Below are 26,874 nucleotides of genomic sequence, written 5' to 3'. Positions count from 1 at the left end.
GCAGTACATAAAACAGCTTGTTTCCCAGACCAATTCAGAGCCCCAATTTAAGAATGTATCTCAAACTTTGTAGAAGGACCTTAGTTAATTGCTTTGGTTTCAAAAGGAGTTCCCCCACCCCCACTCCCACTGTAGTCTGCCATGCAAAGAAGGCAGTAGAGAGATTGCTGGGAGACCAGTAAAACGGGCACTTGATCAGTAAGTGTAACTTTAAAATTTGTAAAAATTTTTTACAGCATTTCTTTTGTCAGTATATCCAATTTCTCTCCTTCCTAGAAACCTCTTTTTTCCCTCTTAGAAGATATAACTATTAATAAACTTAAAAGCATGATTCCATTCTGTTACTATGTAGATATTCATATAAACCCATAGATGCCTATAACTGTGTGACTTTCTGCCGTGTCCATACTAAACTTATTACTTTATTCATCATTTGTTTCTGTTTTGCAGCCCTAGTTGTGACATGATGGAACTAAGACGTCGGTATCAAAATCTGTACATCCCTAGTGACTTTTTTGATGCTCAGTTTATGTGGGTCGATGCTTTCCCTTTGTCAAGACCATTCCAACTGGGAAACTACTGTAATTTCTATGTCATGCACAGAGAGGTAGATCCTTTGGAGAAAAATGTGGCTATTCTTGACCCGCCTGATGCCGATCACTTGTATAGTGCCAAGGTTTGTATTCCAGCAGGGACTTGGACTGTTATTTGAATCAGAAAGGAAGAGACATGATGGTTTTTGAGTAGTCTCTCTTTGCCCTTTGTCCTCCTACTCTCCAACTGGGAGGCAATTGCTTGTCCCTCCCTTACGTGGTTTGGAGGAATCAGAAGAGGAAGGAAATGGTATCAGTTATGACATCATGATGCGCCTAGAAGAGAGAAGGGCGCTGCTGGGTCTCTGCCTTCAGGGGCCCAGAAATGAGACTTGCGGGCGCCCACCTCCTGGCCAGTAGTCTTCAGGGGGAGCAGTTGGGACACTGCTTACTGCACATGGCTTTGTAATATTTGCAAAAAACTATTAATAGCATCCCTCAAAAAAAGAGGAAATCGATAAGGTATTTATGATTCCCTGTCACTGCTGTAGCATCATGTTCTGGGGGGGCCTTTGTATATTGAAGTTCAGATAATAATTTGCATTATCTAAAAGTTGTGGGTGTTGTATGTAGTTTTGCCACTTTCATTTTCTTCCTTACCACTTTAGACTATTTTGACAGGATTGAATTATTTGACTATGTAATAGGTAATGCTGATGGCTAGCCCTAGTATGGAAGACTTATATCACAAGTCATGTGCTCTTGCTGAAGATCCACAAGAACTACGAGATGGATTCCAGCATCCCGCTAGACTCGTTAAGGTAAAATGGCTCTCCGTTGACAGGGGGTTAGCTTTTCTTTCATTAAAGTCTCCCATATGGAACAGGGAAAACAGGTTTTAATTTTGGGTAATTACAGAGTTAATGTAGCCTAGTTGGTATCATGTTGTCTGTGGCACGTGAAGGTGTTGCGTGCCAAATGTAGGCCCATGTTAACAGTGTCATGGAATGGAGTCTATCTTCACATCATTAAAGTTCTGCCTTGAGCTCGCCATTGAGAATTAATCTGATCTAAGGAAAGTTTTTGCAAGGATGAGTTGTGATGAGTAAAATCCTATTCCATTGCTGAAATACAGTGTGGAACATGATGGACTGAGCTCTTCCTTGGCCAGTAGGCTCACCAGGGATAGTGAAGGGGTTGTGCACGTTTCCTTTTCAGGCACTTGCATCAGCTGACATTCGGAGCACCAGCAACTTAACATTTAATCCGTTCTCTGTCTTTGACTTAGTTTTTAGTGGGCATGAAAGGCAAGGATGAGGCCATGGCTATTGGAGGCCACTGGTCTCCTTCACTGGATGGACCAGACCCAGAGAAAGACCCCTCTGTGTTGATAAAGACTGCTATTCGTTGTTGTAAGGCTCTGACAGGCATTGATTTAAGTGTGTGCACTCAATGGTAAGTACCAATCTTCTCCGTATGACTGGCATGACTAGAAATGTGCTAATAGCTTATGTAGATGTCTGTCAACCAGCCTTTTTTCCCCACCTCATTCAGCAAGCTTTGGTGATGAAGGTAAACTACTCAAAGGAAAGGCTCATTTTGAGCAAAAACTTGTTTGGTGCCAAAAGTGTTCAGAACTGTGCTGTAAGGACTAATCCAATGAATCTCCACCTGAACTGTGCTTTGTGACGCTGTACTTCTGCAGGGAATGTGTGTTGGAAATGTTTTTCATTTCATGCGTAGCTGGAGAAGACCGACAAGAGAGAACTTCTTTCGTTATGATTCTTTTGTCATAAAGTAAATGCTGTAGTTGCTGACTCACTGCCCAGCCATATTTTCTCTTGAGGCTCATTGGTCTTGTGCGTCTTGTACTATCGATCCTACCTAATTTGGAAAAGCTCTCACTTTCCGCACTCGATTCGTGCGCCTTCTCCGAGGGTGCCCTGGAGTGTGGGTGACTAATCGAGCGCGCAGGCCCGGGGCCGCGCCACTGCCCGTGAGCACGCTCCGCCCAAGGGAGCCGAGCTGGACAAGCGCACCAGAGAGCAACTATGGCTTCTGTAATGTTTTTTTCTTTAGACCAGCCTGAGGTTCTGGCAGCAAAAATTCTTTACTTGATGTGCTACAAGTGAACTAGGGTCTTTAAAGTGTATTTTAGAATTTTTTTTCCAACATGCTTCTTCCCTTGCAACAGGTACCGTTTTGCAGAGATTCGCTATCATCGCCCTGAGGAGACCCACAAGGGGCGTACGGTTCCAGCTCATGTGGAGACAGTGGTTTTATTTTTCCCGGATGTTTGGCATTGCCTTCCCACCCGCTCAGAGTGGGAAACCCTCTCCCGAGGATACAAGCAGCAGCTGGCCGAGAAGCTACAGGGTGAACGCAAGGAGGCTGATGGAGAACAGGCACTGAACGCTAATCCCTTTTTCTATTTCCGCTTCTCACAGGCACAGGAACACAGGCACAAATGCACATCACATGCTACACGATAAACACACACGGAGGAACATAACTGGTAACAGCGACTGGCAATCCAGCTTTCAGCAGAGTAGTTGTACGTTCGTTCTCTTTAAAAACCAAAATCAAAACCAATTCGTCAATTATGCTAACTTAATGAATGCTGAGACCACAGAGGACAGTAAATTGTGCTTAAATTGCACAAAGCTTTGTTTTCATCATAGGTCTAGTTGCTGGAATCTGGGACCAGTTGTTGAGCGAGATTCAGTATTAAGCCATTTTAAACATTTTGCCATTTTCTAAAATTATAAAAAATTTTCTTTTTCACGGTCATCAGTTCTAATCATGGATATTTGAAATTGGACAACCACAAGTCTGAGAGCTTTGAAATTTCAGGCTATGTGGCAACGTCTTTGGTACATTTTAAAGGTCTGACTAAATCAAGATTAACTCTGGGTGGCTTGAAAATTGGGGCAAGATCACACACTGTGTGGTTAGTGGAGACCATCAGTGTCTGTGCATCCCTGATATCCTTTGTGTTGTAATTTATCACCCTTTTGTGTTTCACAGATCTGGCTTTGATTGGCTGATGAGTGTCTTTGTGATCAGTTAAAGTGGTAGAATGTATGTACGTGGACTTGCCTAAACAATAACTTTAGGAGAAGACAATCTGAAACACTTGTGACCTTGCACAGATCAGCAACAGAATTTTAAGAATAAAATAATATCCTTTGAAAGCTTCAGAATAATAATTATGCTCTTAATTTTGTATGTCAGGATGAAGAAGAGAAGGATGATGGTGAGGCGAAAGAAATCTCCACACCCACCCATTGGTCTAAACTCGATCCAAAGACGATGAAGGTAACCTTCTGATGTGGGTGTTGCTTAGCTTGGATCATGACACCCTGGGAGTCTTGGGGGAATTTACCAATAGAATCATTTCTGGATGGAAGAAAGGCCCTTTACTACACGATGCTATTTAATAACCATTAAGTGCATTTTCTGTGGGCAAAGAATTAGGTACTTGGAGAAACACAAAGATAAGTAAGAAAAAAGTTGCCCTGAAATCTTAGGATCTAAGAGAGGTAAGGCAGGAATGCAAATAACTACAGTGCTAAGTTAAAGCATAATAATATATCATCTATTTAAAGAAAGAGACAGACGACTTGGAGATGTACTTTGGTACACAAATTAAACAAAAGCTGATTGTGCGGCTGTTGCTCACACACACACACTATATATATATATATATATATATATATATATATATATATATAACAAAGTGATGACCAAGTTTAAGGTTAGGCTTTTGTTTATCTTTCTAAATCTCCTTGTCCCTTTCAAAAAATATGTTATTCCTAGGCTTGAGATCTATCTACTCTTATCACTAGTGAGCTTGTATTATGGGACTGAACTCATCTTTAAAGGACATCTCCTTTTCCCAAAATGATAAATACAGCTTCAAGATAGTCTTAAATTTCAAAGGAAACTAGATGTTAAAGTTAGGCCCAAGGATCAGGAAACCTCAGTGAGAGGAAGAGCTGGCCTATCTTATAGAAAGTCTGGGACTCCAGCAGCTCTGTTTGGCACCTCTCTCGTTTGCCGTTTACCAGCTTTCATCACCCCTCTTGCTTCAACCCAGTTCAAAACTTAGTATACCAGGCACTGTCACTAGAGCTGTGGAAACAAGCTGCCCAAAGGACCAGGTGCTATACCTGAACAAAGGGGAAAATGAGTACCAACTATCATCTTCAGTACTTGGATTAATGCATGGCCGAATAGCTACGTTCTAGGCAGTTTTGCCTTTTTTGTGGTTGAGACCTTTGTGAAGACCCTTAATAATGGTATGTGATGGAGCAAAACCAAATTTTGATAATAGGATCTCTATGATTTCTTTGGATTTTTTGAGGGGTATATTAAAATCGAAATAAAATTTGAAACAAATAATTTCATTTTAGAGCTTAAAGGAACCCTAGATCACATAATCCATTGCCCTTATTCTACTTATGATGAACTTGAGAAAGATGAGATTTTATGCAGAAGAATAGAAGGGAAAAGGTTACATACCATTATATCTGAATTTGACTTCAATAATTCTACTTTATTTAAGAGAACCTTTGGTGCTGGAAAAAAAAATAACTCCTACCATCAAGTAAATTGCCCTTGAATTTTCTTACTTTTGGATCCTAAACATAAAATTTTCTACCTTCTTTCCAAGCAAAGAACACTGAAACACAGGCTCATATATGATAATGAACCGATACCAAAAGGAGTGAATCTTGAAAATCTTTAGTTAGCTGGCATGTTTTCTCTAATTTTCATGGTCTGACTCTTCACAACATTGTACTCATTAGTGGTCACCATAATATACTGACCCTACTAACTTTTGCAGATGAAAAAATTTGAGATGTCCTAAAATTCTTAGCATGTTTTAAATCTTTAATAGCTTAAACTACACCAAGACTTTTGGGACACCCTTTGTTACAATAAGTAGAAATCAACAACATCTAAAACTTATCAGTTAGCTATAACAGAAATGTGCTGATTAGTTGAATTACTGATTGATTGAAAGTTAAGCAAAACTTTTTTTTTTTAGCTCCTGAAATTTTTCCTTCATTATCTTATCCCACTTGGTTATTTTATTCTGTAGTGTATATCTGTAAATCATCTTTTATCAAACCAGTGTTTATAAAGGGTAATTTACCATTCATGCAAGCCACTGAGGAGAGAAACAAAGATAAAAAAATTCTTAGTCCTTTCCCTCAAGGAATTTATGATCCCTCACTTAATAAGCCATATGCATAGGTAAATGTAATACAAATTAGAACATGGTCATCCATAAGAGGGATCCATAGTGAGACAAGATCAGGTGAGGAAGCTGTTTTCCAGCTAAAGAGAATAGGATGGGCTTCCCTAAGAACGGAATCTGGAGGGGTGGGACAAGCAAAGGAGAAAAAGTCTACTGGTGTGGAACATGGAGGGCAAAGAGTCTAGTTTCACTATTGCATATACTAGCGTATATGTCATTAGAAGGGACTGTAAATCTCAGGGTAAGGGATTTATTTGTACTTAATATCACAGGCCATAGAGAACCACTGAAGATCTTTAATGAGGATTGGCATGATCATAGTGGAAAAAACTATTAAAAGAAACATTAAGAATATTAACAGGGCAGGTAGGTGGCTTAGTGGACTGAAGTCCTAGAAATGGGAAGTCATGGGTTCAAGTTTGACCACAGATATTTCTTAGCTGTGTGGCTCTGTGCAAGTGACTTAACTCCCATTGCTTAGCCCATACCATTCTTCTACCTTGGAATCAATATTGCAGTAGTGATTCTAAGACAGAAGGTAAGGGTTTAAACAAGAAAGAACATTAACAGTGGTGTGCTAGGTGAATTGAAACAGTGAATGAATGAGTGTTTATTAAATGCTTCCTAAGTGCTTGGAGTACAAATACAAAAGCAAAGGCAGTCCCTGACCATGAGAAACCCACACATTGGGAACAGGTGGCCTGGGGGCAGTATTTCGGCTTGGAAAGGTACAAGGATGATGAGCCATAAGAGAAGAGGAGAGAGCCCAACATTGGGGAGTTGGGAAGTTGAAGGTTTGGAGGAAAGGAAGCCAGTCTAAATGTAGTGGGTGACTGAGGCAGTTGCTAATCAGGGACCCCATGGCAGGACTTGAAGAGATGGTGAAGTTCTTCCTCTAAGGTATGGCTTAGATGATGAATCTTGAGAGAAAATGACCTTTTTCAGGAAGCTTTGATCATAGGCCAGGGGAGAGGTAATAAAGGTGGTGGCCATGAAAATGGGAAGCAGGGACAGGGGGTATGAGAAATATTGAAGAAACTGAGTACATTGTGTGGAACCAGGTTGAGGAGGTGGTCAAAGATGACTCGGATTAGGAGCATCGACTTTTAGGAGATTGGTGCTGCCATTGAGAGTTAGAAAAGAAAAATAGGTTTGGGGGGAAATGATCATAATTCATGGACTTCAAGAACTTCAAAGGACCTTAGAATTGAAGTGACTTCGTTCAAGTCACACCATAAAGAGTCAAGCCATGAATGTAAGTCTTGCCATTGTGTTACACATCCCATTAGTAACTCTGCAGCTCCTTGAGTCATCATCTTCATCATCAGGTCTTTGTTAACAGAAGAGACTAAATATGTGTTGACTTTAAAAAAAAACAAAATACTCAATTCTCCATTCAATCTGTGATCTCACTCACCTGGAAGCCCTCTACAAACATGCAGATCCTATGCAGCTCTTGTCCATGTCCATAAATTTGTCATCTGGGATCTACCGAACCTGTTGTAGGCCTCACTTTCTTCTGACATTGAATGGAAACCAGTGGCTTCTGGCTGTTCACTTGTCATTTCTCTCCATATCAGCCCATCTGTCCTTCCTTTCATACATTTCGTTGTCTCCATCTTTTTACTTCTTTGAAGTTCCCCATTGTCCATCAATATGACCAGATGAAACAGGTGGACAGTGACGGGGTCATCTAAATTGGTGAAAGAAAAAGGCTGGATCACCCTGAGGACATTGCAGAGCTCCTCTTAAAGACTCCACTCTTTCCCCGGAAGCCGCACTTTATCTTAAGGCCCACATTGTACTGGCAGCAGGATGTGGAATACACCAGGCTCTGAAGAATTTAAAAAATAGTGCCTAGAGTTTCCTGGAGAGATGCCTAATGTGTGTGAGCAGGCTTTACATGTAGCTGAATGGGAGCTCTGAAGAACAGGATTTGTGATTTATTTCTTGAAATACAGCATGGTGGTATAGTGGTTAGAGAGCTAGTCTTGGAACCAGGACATTCTGGCTTCAATCCCACCTCTTACCCATGCTGGCTGTATGTCCCTGGGCAGCTCTTAAAATTATAGGCTTCAGAAGCCCTGACCTGCAGTACTAGAAGGAGTCTTCCACCATTTAAAAAGTGAGAATATTTGATTTTTTTAAAAATCAATTGAGGATATCAGATAACTGAGTTCTACTTTAATCAGAGTTTTGTTTTAAATAAGTTAGATACTATGATTTTATTCACTTATATCACTATTAAGTTGCTTGGTTGTTTTTTTTTTAACTGTAGACTTTTATTGAGTTGGTTCCATATTTGGTTTCATGCTTTTAGATTGTGTTAATTTATATGCTTAATATATGCTCATTCAGGTAAATGACCTTCGTAAAGAATTAGAAAGCCGAGCTCTTAGTTCTAAAGGATTAAAATCCCAGTTGATAGCCCGACTGACAAAACAGCTTAAAGTAGAAGAACAGAAAGAGGAACAGAAGGAGTTGGAGAAATCTGAAAAAGAAGAGGAAGAAGAGGAAGACAGGAAATCTGAAGATGATAAAGAGGTATGGCCGTGCTGCAAAGCATTGGGGTTTAGTGTGTTTGTCTCAGTCCAATCAGTGGGCACACAGAGGATTTTACATTCCTGCCGTTGTTTCTGATTTATCATCTTTTGGTGATGAGCTTCCCCACATATCTTGAGGCTGGGCCTGGAGTAGTGGCTGAATCTTTGCTTGAATAGGAACCTACAGGGCAAAACCTTGGGCTCCAGGCCAAGATCTGTCAGGGGAGGATTTGTAGAATTTAGGCATAGAAAGCTCATCACTGGAGAGTTTTGGGGCCGCACTCCTCAGGCAGTGAGGCCCATTGCGTTCTTCCTTGCCCTTCGTTGTGCTGAAATCAAGAGATTAGATCCAGTTTTCTTCAGGTGAGTTACATGAACTTACAGCATGATGTGGTCAGGCCCTCTCTCACAGTTTTCATGCCTTAGTGATTCTCACTTTAGAAGCATCACCTCTTCAGTAAGCATGGCAAGGCCGCCGAAATCTCTTTTGAAAGGCTAATGTCCAAACACAGGCTTTTGAGAAAATAATTTTTGGTTGGTTTCTATTGTCAATGACTCAGATTTGTGGTTTAGGTCATACTAGAGTAAGTCCTTCTTTCGGTGCAAGTTCTCTGCTTAGTCTTTGAAGCCTTTCCTTCACCATCTCAGTCCAGCCTACCTTTCCAGACAGCCCTCATTACCCCCCTCACATGTTCTGTGGTTCCCATGGAGAGCTTCATCACCCATCTTCATGCTTTGGCATAAGCTGTCTGTCTCCTAGGCTTGGGATGCTTTCTTTCTTCAGCTGGGCCTGTTGGAAACCTTTGCCCTCTCTAAAGTTCAGCTTCTGCTCCCTCCTCCCAGGAAGCCTTTCATCTCCTCCTCCTTGACATTTACTTTGAGTCTTTGGAATCTTCCGTGTATGTGCTATTTCCCAATAGAGAGTGCAAGCTCCTTGAGGGTAAAGACTGCTTGGTTTTGCCTTTGTATCCCTGGCACTTAAACACTGAATTGATGTGTGTGCTCTGCTCTGATGCACATGTTTCACAACAGGTTTTCATGTTTTTGAGTAATGTTTAGACACCAGAACATTAGTGAAAAGAGGGGGTGGGGGAGGGATTCAGAAGCAGAAACCTGGGAGAATATGATAGTTCATATCTTGTTAGCTGCTTCTGTGACTTTCCCTTATCTAGCCGTTGCTTTGGGCAAAATGAAGAACAAGAAGAATGTTACCTTTGTTCTTTCAGGGCCATGTGGCTCGCAAACTTTTCTTCTTCCTAAAAACCAATTTTTTGGGTAACACTCAATACAAATTGCATGTTTGGCTTTTAAAATAAAAAAGTTTTTGAAACACATAGGAAGAAGAAAGGAAACGCCAGGAAGAAATGGAGCGTCAGCGCCGAGAAAGACGGTACATCTTACCTGATGAGCCGGCCATCATCGTACACCCCAACTGGGCTGCAAAGAGCGGCAAGTTTGACTGTAGCATCATGTCTTTGAGTGTCCTATTGGACTACAGATTAGAGGATAACAAAGAACACTCATTTGAGGTACTCTTTGATTTTGTCCCTTCCGTAAGTGACAGATGTTATTTAATTGGTCAAAGAAGGAAACATCTTTATTATTGCATTACATGTGGAACTTTCCATACTTATGGGTTGACTTTAGTAGCTCATTTCTTTTGGCAACTTGGCAACATCCAGTTTCTGTTTTTACCGGAGCTGAAGAATTATAAGATATATAATTTAAATTACAAAATTCACTTTTTGATATTGAGTGTCTTGCACATAACCATATGTTAAAAGGTTTATACATCCTTTTTCTAAAATAAAATTGTTTTTTATGCCTAAATTAGAATGGTATTCTTTAATTAAAACAAAGTGGAACAACATTCTTGGAATTCTTGGCTGAAGTATACTGTTTTGCAAGTTAGTGATATCAGATTTAAATGAAAAGAGGTCCAGGCAAACTGCATATTGACTTTAGAAAAACCACAAATTAACACCATCTCTTGTATTTTTATTTACCTTGTTAAACATCTCCCAATTATATTTTAGTCTGATTTATGTTACAATGCCAGCTATAAGATTGACACCTTTGCTGTAAGTGCTTGCAGTCTTATATTTTGGATTTATGTGATAGCAACAGAACCAGAATTCTGCAAGGTAACCTATCAGTTGGGCATAATTGGCTCCAAATAGTCTTTTTTTTTGTACAAGGTCTCTTTCATAATCCATACTTTTATTTCAGCCATGATGAAAATCTTGATCTACCAGGTAAAATGGAGGAAATTAAGGAAAAACTTTAAAAACAAATTTGTTTTTCAACCTGATAGTGTTCTTCAGGGGGAAGGAAGAATCAAAATGAGAGACTATCTCTTTTGCTCTAGGGTGTTAGATTACTGTCTAAATAGCAGTTTTCCTAATAAAAAATGTCAAGATCCCCTTTGCTAGAACAAAGGATCAATGATGAATATAAAAGAGGAAGATGGAAGGGCATCTTGGCTAGGTGGGAGACATCTATATAGCCCTGGGCAAGTCATTTAACTTCTGCCTTCCATTTGATCTCTTAAGTTTCCTTCCACTCTAAAACCTGCAACTCCATAAATTAATCTTCTATTAGAACAAACAGACATCAAATTTCCTCTACATTCCCCCTGAATACCAACTCCAGTTTTGAGGGGTTTGAAGTTTTACAAGTCCTGGCTATTTTGAAATATTTTTTCATTACTAGGAGTAGTCAAATCACACCCACTAAGAATGGCCAAAATTAGCTGAAAGTATCATAGTCTGTGCTATCTTAATGATGAGGCATACTGTGTCTTCTTTCTCATTAAGTGCTTTGTCTCTAAATAGGAGCCCCATTAATCTGTTCTTGGTCCATTCACTATATGCATATCATTACTTAACCATTCCTTTTGTAGTTGATGCTGGTTTCTTTTCACATAATGTAAATAAAATCCTTGTAGCTTTATCTAGATCATATGTGTGGTTAATGAACTTAAGATATATGTTCTCTTTTTAGATTTTACTGATGCATTAGATTTTCATTTTCATTTGATTAAATTCCATGATATGGGTGGATAGACATTCTAGCTAATCAAATGTTGATCGAGTTCCTAGTTTGTAGCCAAATAGCCTGTTTTCAAATAATTAAAAACCCTTTGACTAATACTTGAATTCTTCAAAAGAATTGTATAATAAATGTACCTAATTTAACCTTCCATTAGACATAATCTAATTGTAGATTCAAAACACAACAAGATTTTACAAGACCGTAGGATCATCTTAAACATTAGCTATCATTGTAATCTAAATGTTGGAAAGGACTAAATAATGCAGATTTATTTTCAGTGACTTTTGGAGGAGCCAGCTATTATTATACTGAAAACTAATAATACTCTTTTCTTTTTAGCTAAATATACTTTGTTTTAATTTATTTTAATTTGTTGAAAGGAGAAGACATTTTAAAAGGTTTTTTTTGTTTATTTTTTTACATCTTTGTATAGGTTTCATTATTTGCAGAACTCTTCAATGAAATGCTTCAAAGAGACTTTGGTGTCAGAATATATAAATCATTAATATCCCTTCCAGAAAAAGAGGATAAGAAAGAAAAAGATAAGAAAAGCAAAAAAGAAGAGAGAAAAGAGAAAAAGGAAGATAGGGATGATGAAATGGATGACCCGAAGCCAAAAAGGAGAAAATCAGGAGATGATAAAGATAGAAAAGATGACAGAGAAGACAGAAAGGTATGCAACTTATTTCCAAAACTAGCAAAACATGTTTAGAGATTTCCATTTTAAATGCTTCCTGTCCAACCTGTCTTTTTCAAGATTCTGAAAACCAGTTTTGCTTTTTTCCTTTATTTGTTATAATGTAAAAAAGTTCAGAATGTCTTATTGAAAATGTGTTCATTTGTTATCTTTCCCTAAACAATCTTGTCAAGTTTTCTTAGTCTATTTGTTTCTGGATCCCCAAAAATTTATTAGGAAAAGAACACATTTTTCTCCCAGGTAAAAGATTGATTTGTTGTTTCAGTTTGGGAGAGACACCTCTGTTCATTTTAAAAGTCTTTTAATTACAGAAGGAAGATAAAAGGAAAGATGACAAAGATGATGATGAAACTGAAGAAGATAATAACCAAGAAGAATATGACCCTCTGGAAGCTGAAGATGCTGAAGATGAAGAGGATGGTATGTTCACTTCATTATTTGTTGCTAATTAACTTCAATATTTGAAAGAATACTTTCTGTATGTTTTTAAGTGATTGTATTCAAATTTTGTATTTTTGATTTCATGATGATTATTTATGTTCTCTGGCATATATTTTTGTTAAGTTATTTTACATGTAATTGGTTTGTTCCTTATTCAAAATGGGGGGGGGGGTCTGCCTTGAAAAATTGACACGGTTGTGAGAAATTTATCACCAGAGTCCTAGCTTCAGAGGAAAGAGCTTTCAGAAATGTACTTCTATATTCTTTAGATTATTCGTTTATGGTTCTTTTATTATTGTTGTTATTATTCAAACCATTTAGCTCCCTAATTGTACTTTTCTTCTTGGGAAGATAAAAACAAATGATATTTTAAAATAAATGTCTGTGTGTAAGGATACCTTCACTTAAAATAAACTCTCCTCCTACTGACTAGAATTTTTTTTTTTTTTAAATTTTTTAAACCCTTACCTTCTGTCTTGGAGTCAATACTGTGTATTGGTTCATAGGTGGAAGAGTGGTAACAGTAGGCAATGGGGGTCAAGTGACTTGTCCAGGGTCACACAGCTGGGAAGTGTCTGAGGCCAGATTTGAACCTAGGACTTCCCCTCTCTAGATCTGGACTGACTAGAACATTTTAAAACAACTTGTGTTTTAGAGCTAAGGAAACTAAACTTTAGAGAGGTTAAATAGACTTATTCAACATCACACCAGTATTAAATTGTAGATTCAAGAGTAGAACACAGTTCTTGTGACTCTTGCTAAAATTATTACATCCAATAAGACTTAGAGTGGGAAGGAGCCTTTGAGGTCATCTTGTCTGCTGCATGCCCCCTCCCCCAACCCCCACTCTTATCTGACACCGAGAACCATATTCATAGGTCTTTCCACTGTTAATTTTTATCTCAATTTCTGGAGCTTAATATAAACCACATATGGGATTATAACATTATTATTTATTATAGGCTTTAGTCCTTAATTTGTAGTGAAGTTTTAGAATTTTGAAATCCGTTTTTGGCCTTGTTACGATAAAATTCTTACTTTTTAATTTCTTCTGCAAATGGCTAATGTAAATTAAGTAATTTTACACTTAATACAATTTTACATTTCTTTGTGTTTTTGATGCTTTGTTTCTCATTCTACCATTATAAATGTGTCTTCCTATTCACCTACCAAGTACTTTTAATAAGCAAAAGTGTTAGTATGTTAAGTCTATCAATGTTATGCCAAAGAAATCATAAATAATATGTACCATTTCTGTACTTTATCTTTTTTGGAAAAGTTTTTTTCTAATTTGATATTTAGAAAATAGAAAAGTTGTTTCTAACCATACTATTACATATTCCCTTTAATTTTTGATAGACCGGGATGAGGAAGAAATGAATAAACGGGATGACAAAAGAGAGATGAATAGATATGGTAAAGAGAGAGCTTCTAAAGATAAGGTACTTTATAATGAATAAATGCTCATTTAAGAAATAGATTGGCTTCTAGGTTATCTTGCTCTTTATATAAAATAACTGTCCTTCTAGCCAAATGTATTAACCTGAAGAGTTACCGATTTTAGTTACTGACTTCATTTGAAATTTTCTCTAGGTAAAATGTCACCTTTCTCTTGATGCCTTACTTTTCCCACCTATTAAACATGTGCTATAAAGTCATGGCTGTGGAGCTTTACTCGGTTCTCTGGCCATTTGTGCATGTGACTGCCCAGCCACTGAAGCCAAGAGACAGTGCAAGTGTCCTCCCGTCCCCAGCCCTCCCCTCCCCCAAACTGTTGGGCCTCTTTTGGTGTTCATGAAGTGCTGAGACAGCATTGGGTATGGCATGTCCAGAGTGTCTCCAACTTCTAAGAAAAGGATTTTCTTGTTAACATTCCTTTGAAAACTTTGCAAGGCAGAATGGATAACGTCTTGCGCCTTTACTTATCCTCCTTCTTTAGGAAAAGGACAAGACACAGATGGTTACAGTTAACAGGGATCTTTTGATGGCCTTTGTTTATTTTGATCAAAGCCACTGTGGTTACCTGCTTGAAAAGGATATGGAAGAAATACTGTATACTCTCGGCCTTCACCTTTCCCGGGCTCAGGTAATTGTTTTAGAAACATTCAGTGACAGGTATCCTGGGCTGACCTTTGGAAATGTTTTTCAAGGACTCTTCTAAAAATGTTTGTATTCTAATTCATGGGTGTTTGCCATTTTTGAGTCTTAATTGAACCAAAAAGTTACACTTTCTTAGCCAAATTAAAGATTTAATCCAGAACAACAAAGCATGCCAAGTAATTCTCAACAAATCTAAAAAAATGTATATTCCTTTCAAAGACAACAGGATTTCTCTTTTTGTCTTTTTAAACTAATAGGTTAAGAAACTGCTTAATAAAGTAGTACTCCGTGAATCCTGCTTTTACAGAAAATTAACAGATACCTCAAAAGATGAAGAAAATCATGAAGACTCCGAAGCATTGCAGGAAGAAATGCTGGGTAATAAAAGCCTCTCAATGTTTGAATCTTCAGACTGCATATAGATAAAAATTGGAATTTTTTTTAATGTTTGTTTTGGGGCAAAAGTGATTATTTAAAGCTTTTACATTTTTACATTTTAATGCTAATACAGGAAACAGATTGCTGCTCCCAACACCTACAATAAAACAGGAGTCAAAGGTCGTGGAAGAAAATGTCGGCCTGATAGTATATAATGGTGCGATGGTGGATGTGGGGAGTCTCTTGCAGAAACTAGAGAAGAGTGAAAAAGTCAGAGCAGAAATAGAACAGAAACTTCAATTACTGGAAGATAAAACAGGTCAGTCCCCGCAGTTTGGTGTTTGTCTAAATGCAGTGAAATTTCCCCAAGGACTTTGTTGGCTCAGTCAGTGCTTGTGCTTTGAAGCCCCCAACCTGGTATGTGCTCAAGCTGAGGAGGAACAGGAATTGTCACCCCAGCCAACCTCATGTGGAGGCTTGGAGGGTTGCCTTTTCTAAACTTGACCTCTTACATTCTGGAAGGTAAAATGACTTAGGACAGTCTCTATCAGAGATAAGTGTTGGCCCTGTAACCTCTGACATTGCTGCAACCTGCTTTAAAATGCTGCCTAATTGGATCATTGATTTTGAGCTAGAAATAAGCTTAGCTTTATTGAGTTCAACCAACTCATTCCAGTGGAATGAAACTGAGGCTGAGAGAGATCAAAAGTTAACCTGTAATCCTGCCAGTCATATTGGAAGAAAGGAAGGAAAGGAGTGTTTGTGAAGCTGTGTGCCAGACACAGTGAGAAGCCTTGCTTATTTGAGCCTTACCTCGGCCGTGGTGGGGAAGGGGGGGTTGGCACTGTTAGGAACCTCCAGTACAGTGGAGGAAACAGAGGCAGGCGGCTTCGGCTCCCGAACTCACTTTAGGCTAGTCCTCTAATTGCAAAAGCCAGACTAAGGAACTGCTTATCACCACTTGGATTCACTGCTTTAGAACCCCGGGCAGCTTTACAAATACGGGCTTGGCTTCTTAATAAATTAGAGAGGCCTGAGGGAAGACGCTTGATCGTCCAAAATGCCTCTTTACTTCCAGGTGAGGATGAGAAGACCATTTTACATTTGGAAAATTCGAATAAAAGTCTAACTTGTGAACTCAGAGAAGTCAAAAGGGACCTTGGTCAGCTACAAGAAAACCTGAAGACTTCAGAAAATGCCAATTTGCAATTTGAGAACCAACTAAATAAGACAATCAAAAATTTATCCACAGTGATGGAGGAGATTCATACTGTTCTTAAGAAGGTAAGGACTTTTCACTTTTTCCCTTCCTTTAGCAGATTATAGAATTTTGGTTCTTTGTTGCATTTTTGTCATCTCTTGGTTAGTGTCTGATTTTTTATTTCCTGATACTGTGTGAAAGAGGAGTGGTGCCCTGGCTGCCTTTCTCATGCTCCTGTACCACTTCTTCCACACAGGGGCCATCAAGAGAGACACTGCCGTCCCCATTCCCCCTCCCACCCCCCAATTGATTAACCTTTCCCAAGAGGCTCATAGAAGGAAAATACATTCTTAGTCTTCCTCTCCCTCTTTCTCTTCTTCTCTCTATCCCTTTCCCTTCTCCCTCCCAGTATATTCAGCATTTGTCATGTGCTCAATAGTATTAGGAGACAAGAAGCATGAAGGTAGGCCTTGCCCTCTTTGAAATAATGCTTGCTTAGTTAAAAAATAAGATTTACACACAAAGAACAATTAAAGATAACATTTAATTAGTGCTAAATTTTATAGTGTGGGTGACATGTCAAATATTTCTCATTATTGTCACACATAAAAATTGCTTGTAAAATTCTTAAGCTTGATTCCTGTTTCATAACCAAGCAGTGGGTTTTCTACATTAGGACTGGTCCCAAGTGTTCCTTCTTGGGAAGACCTCTGCTCGAGGTCATTGGGCAGAAAGTTCAAGGGCACCCTAAACCATTTCTCACTCAGATCAAGGAAACGCAAAGTCTCTGTAGGAAAAGGAAAGCTTGCTGCCATTGAGTGTGGTTGCTGTAAGTGGAACTGGCTGTCTAGGGAGGGGTCCATGTCATTAAAGTTCTTCTAAGGAATGTTCAGTGGCCATTTCCTGGAGATAAGAATTCTGTTCAAGTTAAAGGTTAGATTCCTTTAACAGTGAGGTTGCTCTTGGTTCTGTCCCGACCTAGGATCATTGGTTTTTCAAAATCCAAGGAGAGTAGATGCAAATGATTAAATGCTTATCCATCTTTTTAGTTCACATTATTTAGTGCCCTGTTTTATGAAAGTATAGAATTAATCCCATGTTATAGTCAAAAAGTGCCTTTGTCTACTCTCTGCTTCCTTATGTTCTCTTCTAGGCATTAAAAAAAAAAAACATCTCAAAGGGCCTCTTTTTTTTGGCATCACTCTTATTAACCTTTTCCCATGGTCCTCCCTAACCCACCCCCACCCCAAAAAAAGAAGAAAAATGACCCTTTTATAGGCATAGTTAAGCAGAATTAATCTTGACAGCACCGTCTCCCATGATGGGATGCTACTTTCCTCTGTATCCCTCACTTTTCTGTTCTGGTGTGGAAGAAGTCACTGATTCTAGTTTCTCATCAGACTTGATCATTATTCAGTCTGGCATGATTTTCACATTTTTCCTGGAGTAAAATATGCCTTTGGAGCTGTCCAACCTGTCTTCATTCATGCAGCCATATTGGCCTGAAGGCCCCAGCACCGTCAGTTTTACTCTTTTCTTTTGAATCTTTACTTTCCATCTTAGAGTCAATACTGTGGGTTGGTTCCAAGTCAGAAGAGCAGTAAGGGCGAGACAATGGGGTGAAGTGACTTGCCCAGGGTCACACAAGCTAGAATGTGCTGAGGCCAGATTGGAACCCAGGATTTCTAGTCTCTAGGCCTGGTTCTCTATCCGCTGAGACACTTAGCTGCATGTCAGTCTTACACATAGTAGATGGGCATCTGGAAAAGATTCATACCAAACTTTTCTATTGATGCCTCCCTTAGTGGGAAGGTAGCCAGAATATTAGTAATGAGTCATTTCCTGTGCCTTTAAAAATAGTTTTATTTATGTTATTTGGTGCACATCATATCCAGTGCCCTCCCTTTTGTGTTTCATGTATTGAGGTTTTTTTTTCCCCATCAAAATAAATTCTAAGTTAAAAATAAAAAAGAAAGCTCTCTAGCATGGGCACACGTGTTTTTAGAAGTAAATGAGTAGGAGGCAGCTAAGTGGCTCAGTCCTGGAGACAGGAGATCTGGGTTCAAATTTGACCTTCAGATACTTCCTAGCCCAATGACTATGCAAGTCACTTAATCCCCACTGCCTAGTTCTTTCTACTCTTTTGCCTTAAAACCAATACATAGTATTGATTCTAAGACAGAGGATAAAGGGTTTTTTTAAAAAGGAAATGAGTGCTTGTGTCCAGGTATACCTGGTTTTCCTTTTCTAGTTTCCTTGAAAAAATTTTATTTAAAGAGAACTTCAGTAAACAAATACATGTCTCTTTGTTTATTATTTTGTAGGATAATATGAAGAATGATGACAGAGATCAAAAATCCAAAGAGAATGGTGCAAATGTATGATAAAATTTGTTTTTGAGAAGAATGGTGTTACATAATGTAATATATAAATCATGATAGCAGAATGTTTGAAAGTGATGCATGTTTGATTTTAGTAGTATAAATATCTGTTAGTTCAAAAGATGTATAAAGTTTTATGAACGTGAGTCTCTGCTTTTGAAAAATTGCTTGTAATTCATAGCTTTCAATTTATTAGACACTCTTTGAGTGAAATAATTTTGCAAAATGTTTTAGGATGAACTTTGTTATAGTTTTAACCCTAATAAAGTTCATCAATTTAATGGACAGTAGCAAGTATTTAATTACCAAATGTCTTTCATAAAAAATGTCTAGTAAAATTGAAATGTCTTTATTTATAGAATTATCATTATTAGGTTTTTATTTTGAATTCAGTCCATCTTTTAAAAATCCAGTGTAAATCATAAAATAGCATGCTGCATAATTTTGCAAGTTTTTTGGGGAACCCAGAATTTTTTACTCACTACAAAAAGCTTCCCCATCTAATCATATTCCTCCTCTCAAACCGCTTATTAAAATTCAAGCCACATAAAATCCTTGGAAAGCAATAGTAAGCCACCATTATTATTTGGATAACTTGGTGGGGTTTACATGAAATTTCAGTTGAGCCTTATTTGAATGTGTTCATTGTGCTCTATTAATAGTACTGCTTTCCTCAAGTGCGTTTATACTTTTTTAAAATGTAAAAACGCAGCGATTGAAATGTATAGTTCAGTATGAGGCCAGTAGATGTCAGCATAATGCCTTACATGGAAAAAATATTGTAATTTAAATTAAACCTCCTTTAATTAGGATTGATTTTTTTAATGGTTTTTCTCTAGTTCCTTCAGAGTGTTCCTGGATGTTTAGGTGTCAATAAGCTCTTAATTGTAAAAAGTAGGTTAAATCTGTTGCAAAGCCATGAGATGATTTGCCATCTTTAAAAATTTAAAAAAAAAAAGGCCTGTTTTAAGTTTAAAAATACTTAGTGAAGCATATTTCCAGAAAAATTTTTAAATGAGGTCTTTGGAGTTTTCTTTTTTGCTAGAACAGCGAATTTTAGTCTTGATTTCCCAGGTAATTGACTGTGAGAACAAGTGCTGCCTTCCACACGCCGGCCTGGCCTCCCACGTGGATACACACAGCATCCCTCACCGAGAGACGATGGATTCCAATGCCCCAAATAGTTTTGTTCTGATCTGTTTTTGTCTGAAGTTGCTGAATGTCTTGTTTGTTTGGGATTCTCTGAAAGACCAGCTCGTGTACAGAAATGTTTCTTTCTCTCTGAGCAGAGATTAAACAACATAGAGCTTAGGTGAAAAATGTTCTTCTTTATTTTTTAATTAAAATAATTTTTTAAAAGAAGATGAACTTTTGACTCTGAAAGTTAATGCTATAGTTCTTGAACGTGGGTTCCTGTTTCCGCCTCTCTCTTACCCTCTCCCCTCTGGGTAAAAACATTGAAGTTCATATTTATTTCAGAAAATGTATTCTTCTCAGAACCAGTGAGAAGGGTTGGCAGTGTGACAACCTTCCAGGTTTAAACCGGAATAAAGCCAGGAAAAGTGAAGTTTAGACCCTCAAATTATTGCCCAAAAGGTTTTTGTCTGTTCTTTTTGACGAACTTTCTTAGGTATGGATGGAAGTAGACTGAGCAGCCACAGAAAGTTGAGGTAGATGGAAAAGAAGAAGGGAACGATTCAGTAATGGACTTACGCCCCCTTTCGTACATTTGATTTTCGTGGCACTTTGGAGATGATGTGGGCCTGTCGGGCGTCAGCAGGGCCCCAGAGTGCCTCGGCCAGCCGTCTGACCCTGGGGGGTGGCGCTGTTTGCCCAGCGGGCCCTCCCTCGGGCGCAGCGGGGGGGCTGTCTTTTGGGTCTAGTGACCCGGCGAGGAGGTTCCCCCCCCCCCCAGACGGAACCTCCTAACGTAGCAGTCACCCCGCGCTCTGCCTCAACCTCCAGCCTCTGAAGCAAATTGGAGCGAAATGCGAGAAATCAGGAAAATGCTGAAGAAAGGCTGCCTCGGGGAGGTGCCTCCTGGTGCGTCCTTGGGGGCCTCTGGGCCGGGAGACCCCCCACCAGCCCTCTTTAGCCCTCTTTAGCCCTCTTTAGGCCCGTGTCCAGACGCAAAGTCCGGGAAAGGCCCAGCATCTGTTCCCCTCTCGGCCCGGCGGGGAGGGATGCACCAGGTGCCCCTTGTCGGCCCTCGGGGGGGGGGGGGCGGGGGGCACCCCGAAGATGGAGAGCCAGACGCAGAGGCGGGAGGGCCTGGCTTCCATCCGGGCCATGATGGTCTTCTCCACCTCCCGGGATTTCTGCACGACTTCACAGTGCTTTTGGGCCTGGCGCCTCGGCTACCTCCAGCCGCGCGGAGGTCCGTCTCCCTCTAAAGCCAGAACCGACTCGGAACGCGAGTCAGAAGTGTGTCCTGGCCTCGGCAGTCCAGGTAAAGGCCGTTTGTCCGCAGAGGAGGGACGGGACCAGCCTCCGAGAGCCTCCCTGGCCACCGCCGGCCGGAGCCCTGCTGACAACAGGCCCAAGAAGGCGGGCCAGAGAGGGCTACTTGGAAGCCCTTGAGGCCGTCGGGGCGCCGAAGTCCCTTCGATACCTGCTTACTTGCTGGAGTTCCCTTTTTCTTAGACCGTTACCTTCCGCCTTAGAATCACACTGCGGATTGCTTCTAAGGCAGAAGAGCGGTCAGGGCTGGGCAGTGGGGGTGAAGGGACTTGTCCAGGGTCACCCAGCTAGGAAGTGTCTGAGCTCAAATTTGAACCCAGGACCTCCCAACACCACTCCTAGCTCTCCATCCACTGAGCAACCCAGCTGTCCCCTGGAGTTACATTAAAAAAAAAATGGGCCCCCCCCCCCAAAAATGGTTCCCTATCGGCCATTCTGAAGAGTCCAGTTTGTGGGAGAAGGGCCGCACTGCTCTCCGCCTCGGTTTCCTGTAAGTGCCTTCAATTCCTTTCAGAGGGAGCCTCGGCAGCGGCCTGAGGGAACACCCACCCGAGACACTTTTTATCAGGGCCATCTGGAAGGCCAGCTTCGAGCCTGTATTTCCAGCTCTGAGTCAGCCCTTTGCCTCCTCGCTGTGCCGGAGCCGAAGGGCAGGCCTGGCCGCCGAGCATTCGCGGTGGGGAGCGCCGGGGAGAAGGAGCGGGAGCGGCACCTGGGGGCAGCCTGGCTTCTCTTTGGGGTAAGTCGGGATGTTTCTTCCCTTTGAGAAGTGAAGGAAGCCTGCGGCGCCGGGCCTTGGTCACAAACAAACAAATTGGGGTGTATTTTTAGAGCCAGTTTAGACAAAAGAGGCTGGGGAACCCCTCTTTTCACTCACCTTATGCCGCTGAATTTCCAGCAGCATTTAGTAACTGAAGAGTCTTTTTGCGCTCTCCGTCATTCTTTAATCAAACACAACCCTGCTGGCATGACCCAGTGAGCTCGGACAGGCCGGTGACCGTACTCACAGTTAAAGGCAGGGGAGGGAGATGGGAATCTCCCAGAGGCTTGGACCCCCCACTCCTATCTTGCCTCCCAACCCAACCCTGACTTTCCCAGCTTGTTTTTTTAAAATAGATTTTTATTTATGCTTTTGTTTTTATAGCAAAGCAGATGGGTACATTAAATACCGTGTTCCTTGCCCATAGACCTCCCTACCACCCACGCCTCCCCAGAAAAGAGGCAAGGAGGGTCTTCCTAGCTTAAATCTGCTCTCAGACCTAGAATTTGCCTTTCAGCCCTCCAGAGAAATTCCATGTTCCTGCCTCAGCCTGGCCTCGACCCTGCCTTTGGTTGGATCTGATACTTTTCCCAGTAGGAAAGAAAACTTAGGTTTAAGTTCTGTCTCAACATTTTTTTTTTTTTAATTTAAAACTCTTACCTTCTGTCTTAAGATCAGTAAGTTCAAAGTGTCAGTTCTGAGGCAGAAGAGCAGGAAGGGGCTAGTCATTTGGGGTTAAGTGATTTGCCCAGGGTCACACAGGTCAGAAGAGTCAGATTTGAACTCAGGACCTTTCATCTACAGACCTGATGCTCTGTCTACTGAGCCTAGCTGCCCCCTGTCTCTTAATCTCTTGAGCCTCCATTTATTTACCTACAAAATGAGCCCAACACAGAGTTTGTCATATGGATGAAATGAGGCAAAAGCACTTTGCAAACCTTAGGGCTCTCCAGGAATTCCAAGAGTGATGATTATGGTGTAGGAAAAAAACCAACAACTTAAAATTTTGAATCATAAGACCTGAATTCAAATCATAGCTCTGTATGACATTGGATGAGTCACTTGTTCCTTACTGGTTAAATGAAAGGGTTTGATTCAAGATTTTCTTCTGTCTCTCTGTCCCAGGTGTGTAAATGGAATTAGCTCTAGCCCATTCATAGTCAAAACTCTACTTACCCCGAGATGATATCATCCCCACCTCCCTTAGTGGGAGGGGAGATGAGTTACCCACACGTGACAATAAGTAACAAATCAAGTACAAGGGACGGCCCTTTGGGCAGTCCAAATCAGTGCAGAGACTGCCATTTGTCCACTTGAATTAGAGGTGGACCCCCAGGAAGTGATGAGAGACACGATCTCTTCAAGTATGTTGGTTACTTCCTGTTGGGGCAGTTCCCATGTTTAACTTGGTGCTGAAGGATCTCGGCTGAGACCTCAGACTGCTTCCACTCTGAATTGTCATGTGAGTAAGTTAGGCTGACTTCCTTAGCCTACCTTGGTGTCGTTTCCAAACTCTGCCTTAAGTAGGCCTATAGCCTCTCTGATTGCTAAGGTCTTGTGGCGCATAATTTAGTTTAATTAGCCTTTTAACCCTCTCCCTCTCCGTCCAGGCCTCTGCAGGCCTGGACTAGCCTCTCCCTCTCTATTTCCCTACCTTTTACCTTCCTAATTGTAAATAAACTACCTTAAACCGATCCTGACTTGGGTCTATTTTAATTATGGAATCAATCTGAATTGTTGATTCCTGACGGCCACACTTTAAATATATATCTGTAAAATACCTAAAATCTCCCTCTTACACAGGATCCTGGGCTGGGAGGATACCCATTGCCTAAGAGCAGCAGAAGTCTTCCAGAGTCCCTTGCCCCTAGCTTCTCCCCATACCCCGTCAGGTTCCTGTGCTCCTTGATTCTGTCTAAGTACATATTTTAAAACAGCCATCCTGGACTCTAATAGCCATTTAAACTTTTAAAATATTCCCCAAGTCTAGGGTTGGCTATCTCAATTACCTATAAATATTTCGCTCTTGGCATCCCTCTACAATGTCTTGAGAACAGATGGCTTTCCATTTCACCAGGCCCATTTCACCCATGTGGCCTGGGCCCAACATCAAAGGCCGCCATAGAATCACTTTAATTTTTTCACTTTATTGGACTACTGCAGTTTTATTATTGTTAGCACATGGTTAATAAGGTCCTCCGCCATCTGAAGCATGCTCAGGGCCCTCAGATTCGGGGGAGATGTTTATCTTTAAAATAAAAAAATGCTTTTTTCTGTTTCTGGTTTCATAAAGGACTGTTTATTGATATTTTCATGGCAGCCTCTCCCCTCCCAGCTCCTCTAAAGGGCAAGTTTAGCCTTTGCTTCCATCCAAATTGCCTCCCTGGTGATGGACACCAGAGAGTCTCTTGAGAAGAAGCATCAGATGACATTTTGCTCTGTAAACGTGATCTCCAGAAAGCCATTACATGAAATTTGTTATAAAGCTGGTCTGTAGCTGGAGTCGTCTTTAAATGACTTCTCACATCTGAGCTAAAAAAAAATAGACAAGGACTTCGTGTATCATATTGCAGAAATTCTGAATTTCAGATTCTGGACAAGGAAGGCACAGGCAGTCCCTTTGGCCCAGCTGCCCATGACAAGGGCCTTGGCAAAAGCCTCCAGTTCATTTCAGGGGAATTTGGTAAAGGCTGAAATTTAAGAGATTGACAGCAAAACCAAGGATGAGGGGACTTGGTTAGATAACAGCCCACCTGGGGGTTTTAGAGGACGGTAGAAGAATTAATAAAGCAACTCAATTGGCCACTATAAACCCTAAACTCCATGAGAGACTGCATTGAGAGCGACTGTGCCAGAAGGAGGGAGTTGTTATACCGTGTGTGCCTGCTTCCATTCTGGGAGCTGTGATACCATGGGTGCCTGGTTCTGTTCTGGGAGCTGTGATACCGTGGGTGCCCGCTTCTGTTCTGGCCACATTTAGAGTCTGGGGAATGTTGCATTTTAGGAAAAAGTGACCTAGCTTGGAAGGAGAGCGATTAGAATGGTGGGAAGACTCAACCAGTGATTCCCAAAGTGGGCGCCACTGCCCCCTGGTGGGTGCTGCAGCAATCCAGGGAGGTGGTGATGGCCACAGGAGCATTTATCTTTCCTATTAATTGCTATTAAAATTTAAAAAATTAATTTCCAGGGCACTAAGTAATAATTTTTCTAGAAATATTTTTGGTAGGCCAAAAAAGTTTGGGAACCACTGCTCTAGACCATGTCTACAAAGAGCCAAAGATGTTTATTTGGCCTGCAAAAGAGAAGACTTAATATGCTCCACCCTGAACCCAAATCTAGTAGCTTCTTTCAAGTGTCTGAAGAAGACAGAAGCCAGTCAATAAACGTGTGTTGGGTGCCTGCTATGGGCCAGGCACTGGGCTAAGCACTGGATGGTCATGATGAAGAGGAAGCACACTTGTTTTACTTAGCCTCAGAGGCAGAACCTCCGTCGGGAGAGTCCAGAACTGGAGGCAAATTCAGCTGAGGGACTGGGCCAGTGTGGTACAAGTGACTCTTAGGAAAGGGGGGTGGCCCATGGCCTCCCCCTCTGATCCTCTGACCTCTCCCAGGGCTCCCTCACCCCCAGCCCTGATAGCAGAGAGGTTGCCCCTGCCACAGTATTGGCCTCTGCACACCTGCTCATTCCCTGCCTCTCTGCCCAGAAAATAGGACCAAGAGCAATGAGAAGACACAGGAGGGAAGACTTGGGGTTACACAGTCTAATGCAGCTCCCCAAATGGAATGGGCTTCCTCCCGCATTGGGGGACTTTCTCTTAGCCCTGTAAGAGCTCACGAGAAGGCTGGAGAACCACCAGTTGGACCTGGTTCTAGGTCAGGTGGAGATAGCCTTTGACTTGTCTTCCAACTCTTGAGAGATTCAGTACCGCCTGCCGTTCTCTAAGAGGGGGCTCAGGGCTATTAGGTCCCAATCCGTGTGTGACTCGGCCCCCCGGCTTTACTCAGAGTCCGATTTCCCGCTCCTGGACCTCGGTACGGGTTGCTCCTCTTTTCCCCTCTTGGGATGCTCCATTTCTCGAAGGGCTTCGCCCATTCACTTTAGTCAAACAGACGTTTGTTAAACCCTGACAGGAGGCCGGACCCTGTGGTCTGGGCCGCTGGGTGGTGCAGTAAGTGGCCGGAGAGCCGTGCCGGGAGTCAGGGAAACCCCCTTCCTGAGTCCAGATCCGGCCTCCGGCCCCTGGACGAGTCACTTAACCAAGTTTGCCTCCATTTCCTCACCTGTAAGACGAGCTGGAGAAGGAAATGGCAAACCACTCCGGTATCTGCCAAGATACCCCAGACAGTCTGTCCCCAAGAGTCAGGCATGACTGAATCACTGAAGAGCCGGGCACTGTGCTGGGCACCGGGGACCCACGAGCAAAGGATGAAACGCTTCCCCTCACCAGTTTACGTCCTGAGGGGCGAGAAGGAGGAGGAGAGAAAAGAATGAGCACGTCTACAAAGAGAGACACTAAATAGAAAGCAAATAGATACAAATCTCCCCCAACCCAGCTAAAAACAAGGCATTCTATAGGATGCCCTTGTTTCTCTAGCACTCTCTAGCTTGGTCCGCCATCTTGGTCTCCCACTCCATTTCCCAAGCTTGCCAGGCTCTTCCCCTCCCTTCAGGCAAGGGAAAGGCAAGCTCCGGTGTGTCACATGAACAATTAATATTTAATGTCTGTGAATCATTCCTTCTTGTGCAAATCACCCTTGGCAAACAGGGCTTTGGCCTCACAAAGGCCACTGTCTGTTTCTGGCTCCAAAGCATAAATATTTAATGGAAGGAAAACCACCTTTGAAGCTTTTCTTACAAAAAGGCGAGTGTACAGGGTGCTCTAGCCAAGGGCTGTACTGAAAAGAATTCCAAGCCCATCTGGTTCATATCAGAGGTTTTTATCGGCTTTTTGCATTCAGGGATAACCTGGGCTGAGGCTGTGGGAAAGGTATTTCCAAGAGGTGAACGTTAAAGTGCCAGTAGCTGCTGCCCAGTCCAAACTGCCCCTTCTTTGCCCATA

The 26,874-nt window shown here is 41.3% G+C and overlaps 1 protein-coding gene and 1 non-coding gene across 3 annotated transcripts in view; both read left to right on the top strand.

The window, feature by feature from the left end:
• CCAR1 (cell division cycle and apoptosis regulator 1) overlaps nucleotides 1-19,956 on the top strand; it is a 49,713-nt gene extending 29,757 nt beyond the window's left edge. For both annotated transcript variants that reach the window (XM_044659196.1, XM_044659195.1), the window contains 15 exons: nucleotides 451-676; nucleotides 1,241-1,354; nucleotides 1,822-1,988; nucleotides 2,728-2,938; nucleotides 3,768-3,851; nucleotides 8,158-8,343; nucleotides 9,680-9,871; nucleotides 11,830-12,069; nucleotides 12,405-12,513; nucleotides 13,894-13,976; nucleotides 14,474-14,620; nucleotides 14,892-15,012; nucleotides 15,146-15,331; nucleotides 16,091-16,296; nucleotides 18,538-19,956. In XM_044659196.1, coding sequence (XP_044515131.1) covers nucleotides 451-676; nucleotides 1,241-1,354; nucleotides 1,822-1,988; nucleotides 2,728-2,938; nucleotides 3,768-3,851; nucleotides 8,158-8,343; nucleotides 9,680-9,871; nucleotides 11,830-12,069; nucleotides 12,405-12,513; nucleotides 13,894-13,976; nucleotides 14,474-14,620; nucleotides 14,892-15,012; nucleotides 15,146-15,331; nucleotides 16,091-16,296; nucleotides 18,538-18,597 — 2,332 coding nt within the window. In that variant the 3' untranslated portion in view covers nucleotides 18,598-19,956. The remainder of the gene's footprint in view (nucleotides 1-450; nucleotides 677-1,240; nucleotides 1,355-1,821; nucleotides 1,989-2,727; nucleotides 2,939-3,767; nucleotides 3,852-8,157; nucleotides 8,344-9,679; nucleotides 9,872-11,829; nucleotides 12,070-12,404; nucleotides 12,514-13,893; nucleotides 13,977-14,473; nucleotides 14,621-14,891; nucleotides 15,013-15,145; nucleotides 15,332-16,090; nucleotides 16,297-18,537) is intronic.
• On the top strand, nucleotides 1,627-1,692 carry LOC123238521. The gene has a single exon (XR_006505681.1). It is a non-coding gene; the product is annotated as a small nucleolar RNA SNORD98 (small nucleolar RNA).
• Nucleotides 19,957-26,874: the final 6,918 nt, after the last annotated feature.

The sequence above is a fragment of the Gracilinanus agilis genome, chromosome 2 (genome assembly GCF_016433145.1).
Source record: "Gracilinanus agilis isolate LMUSP501 chromosome 2, AgileGrace, whole genome shotgun sequence".
In the NCBI taxonomy this organism is placed as follows: Eukaryota; Metazoa; Chordata; class Mammalia; order Didelphimorphia; family Didelphidae; genus Gracilinanus; species Gracilinanus agilis.
Note: the sequence above shows the minus strand (reverse complement) of the source record. Positions and strands in the feature narration are given on the sequence as shown.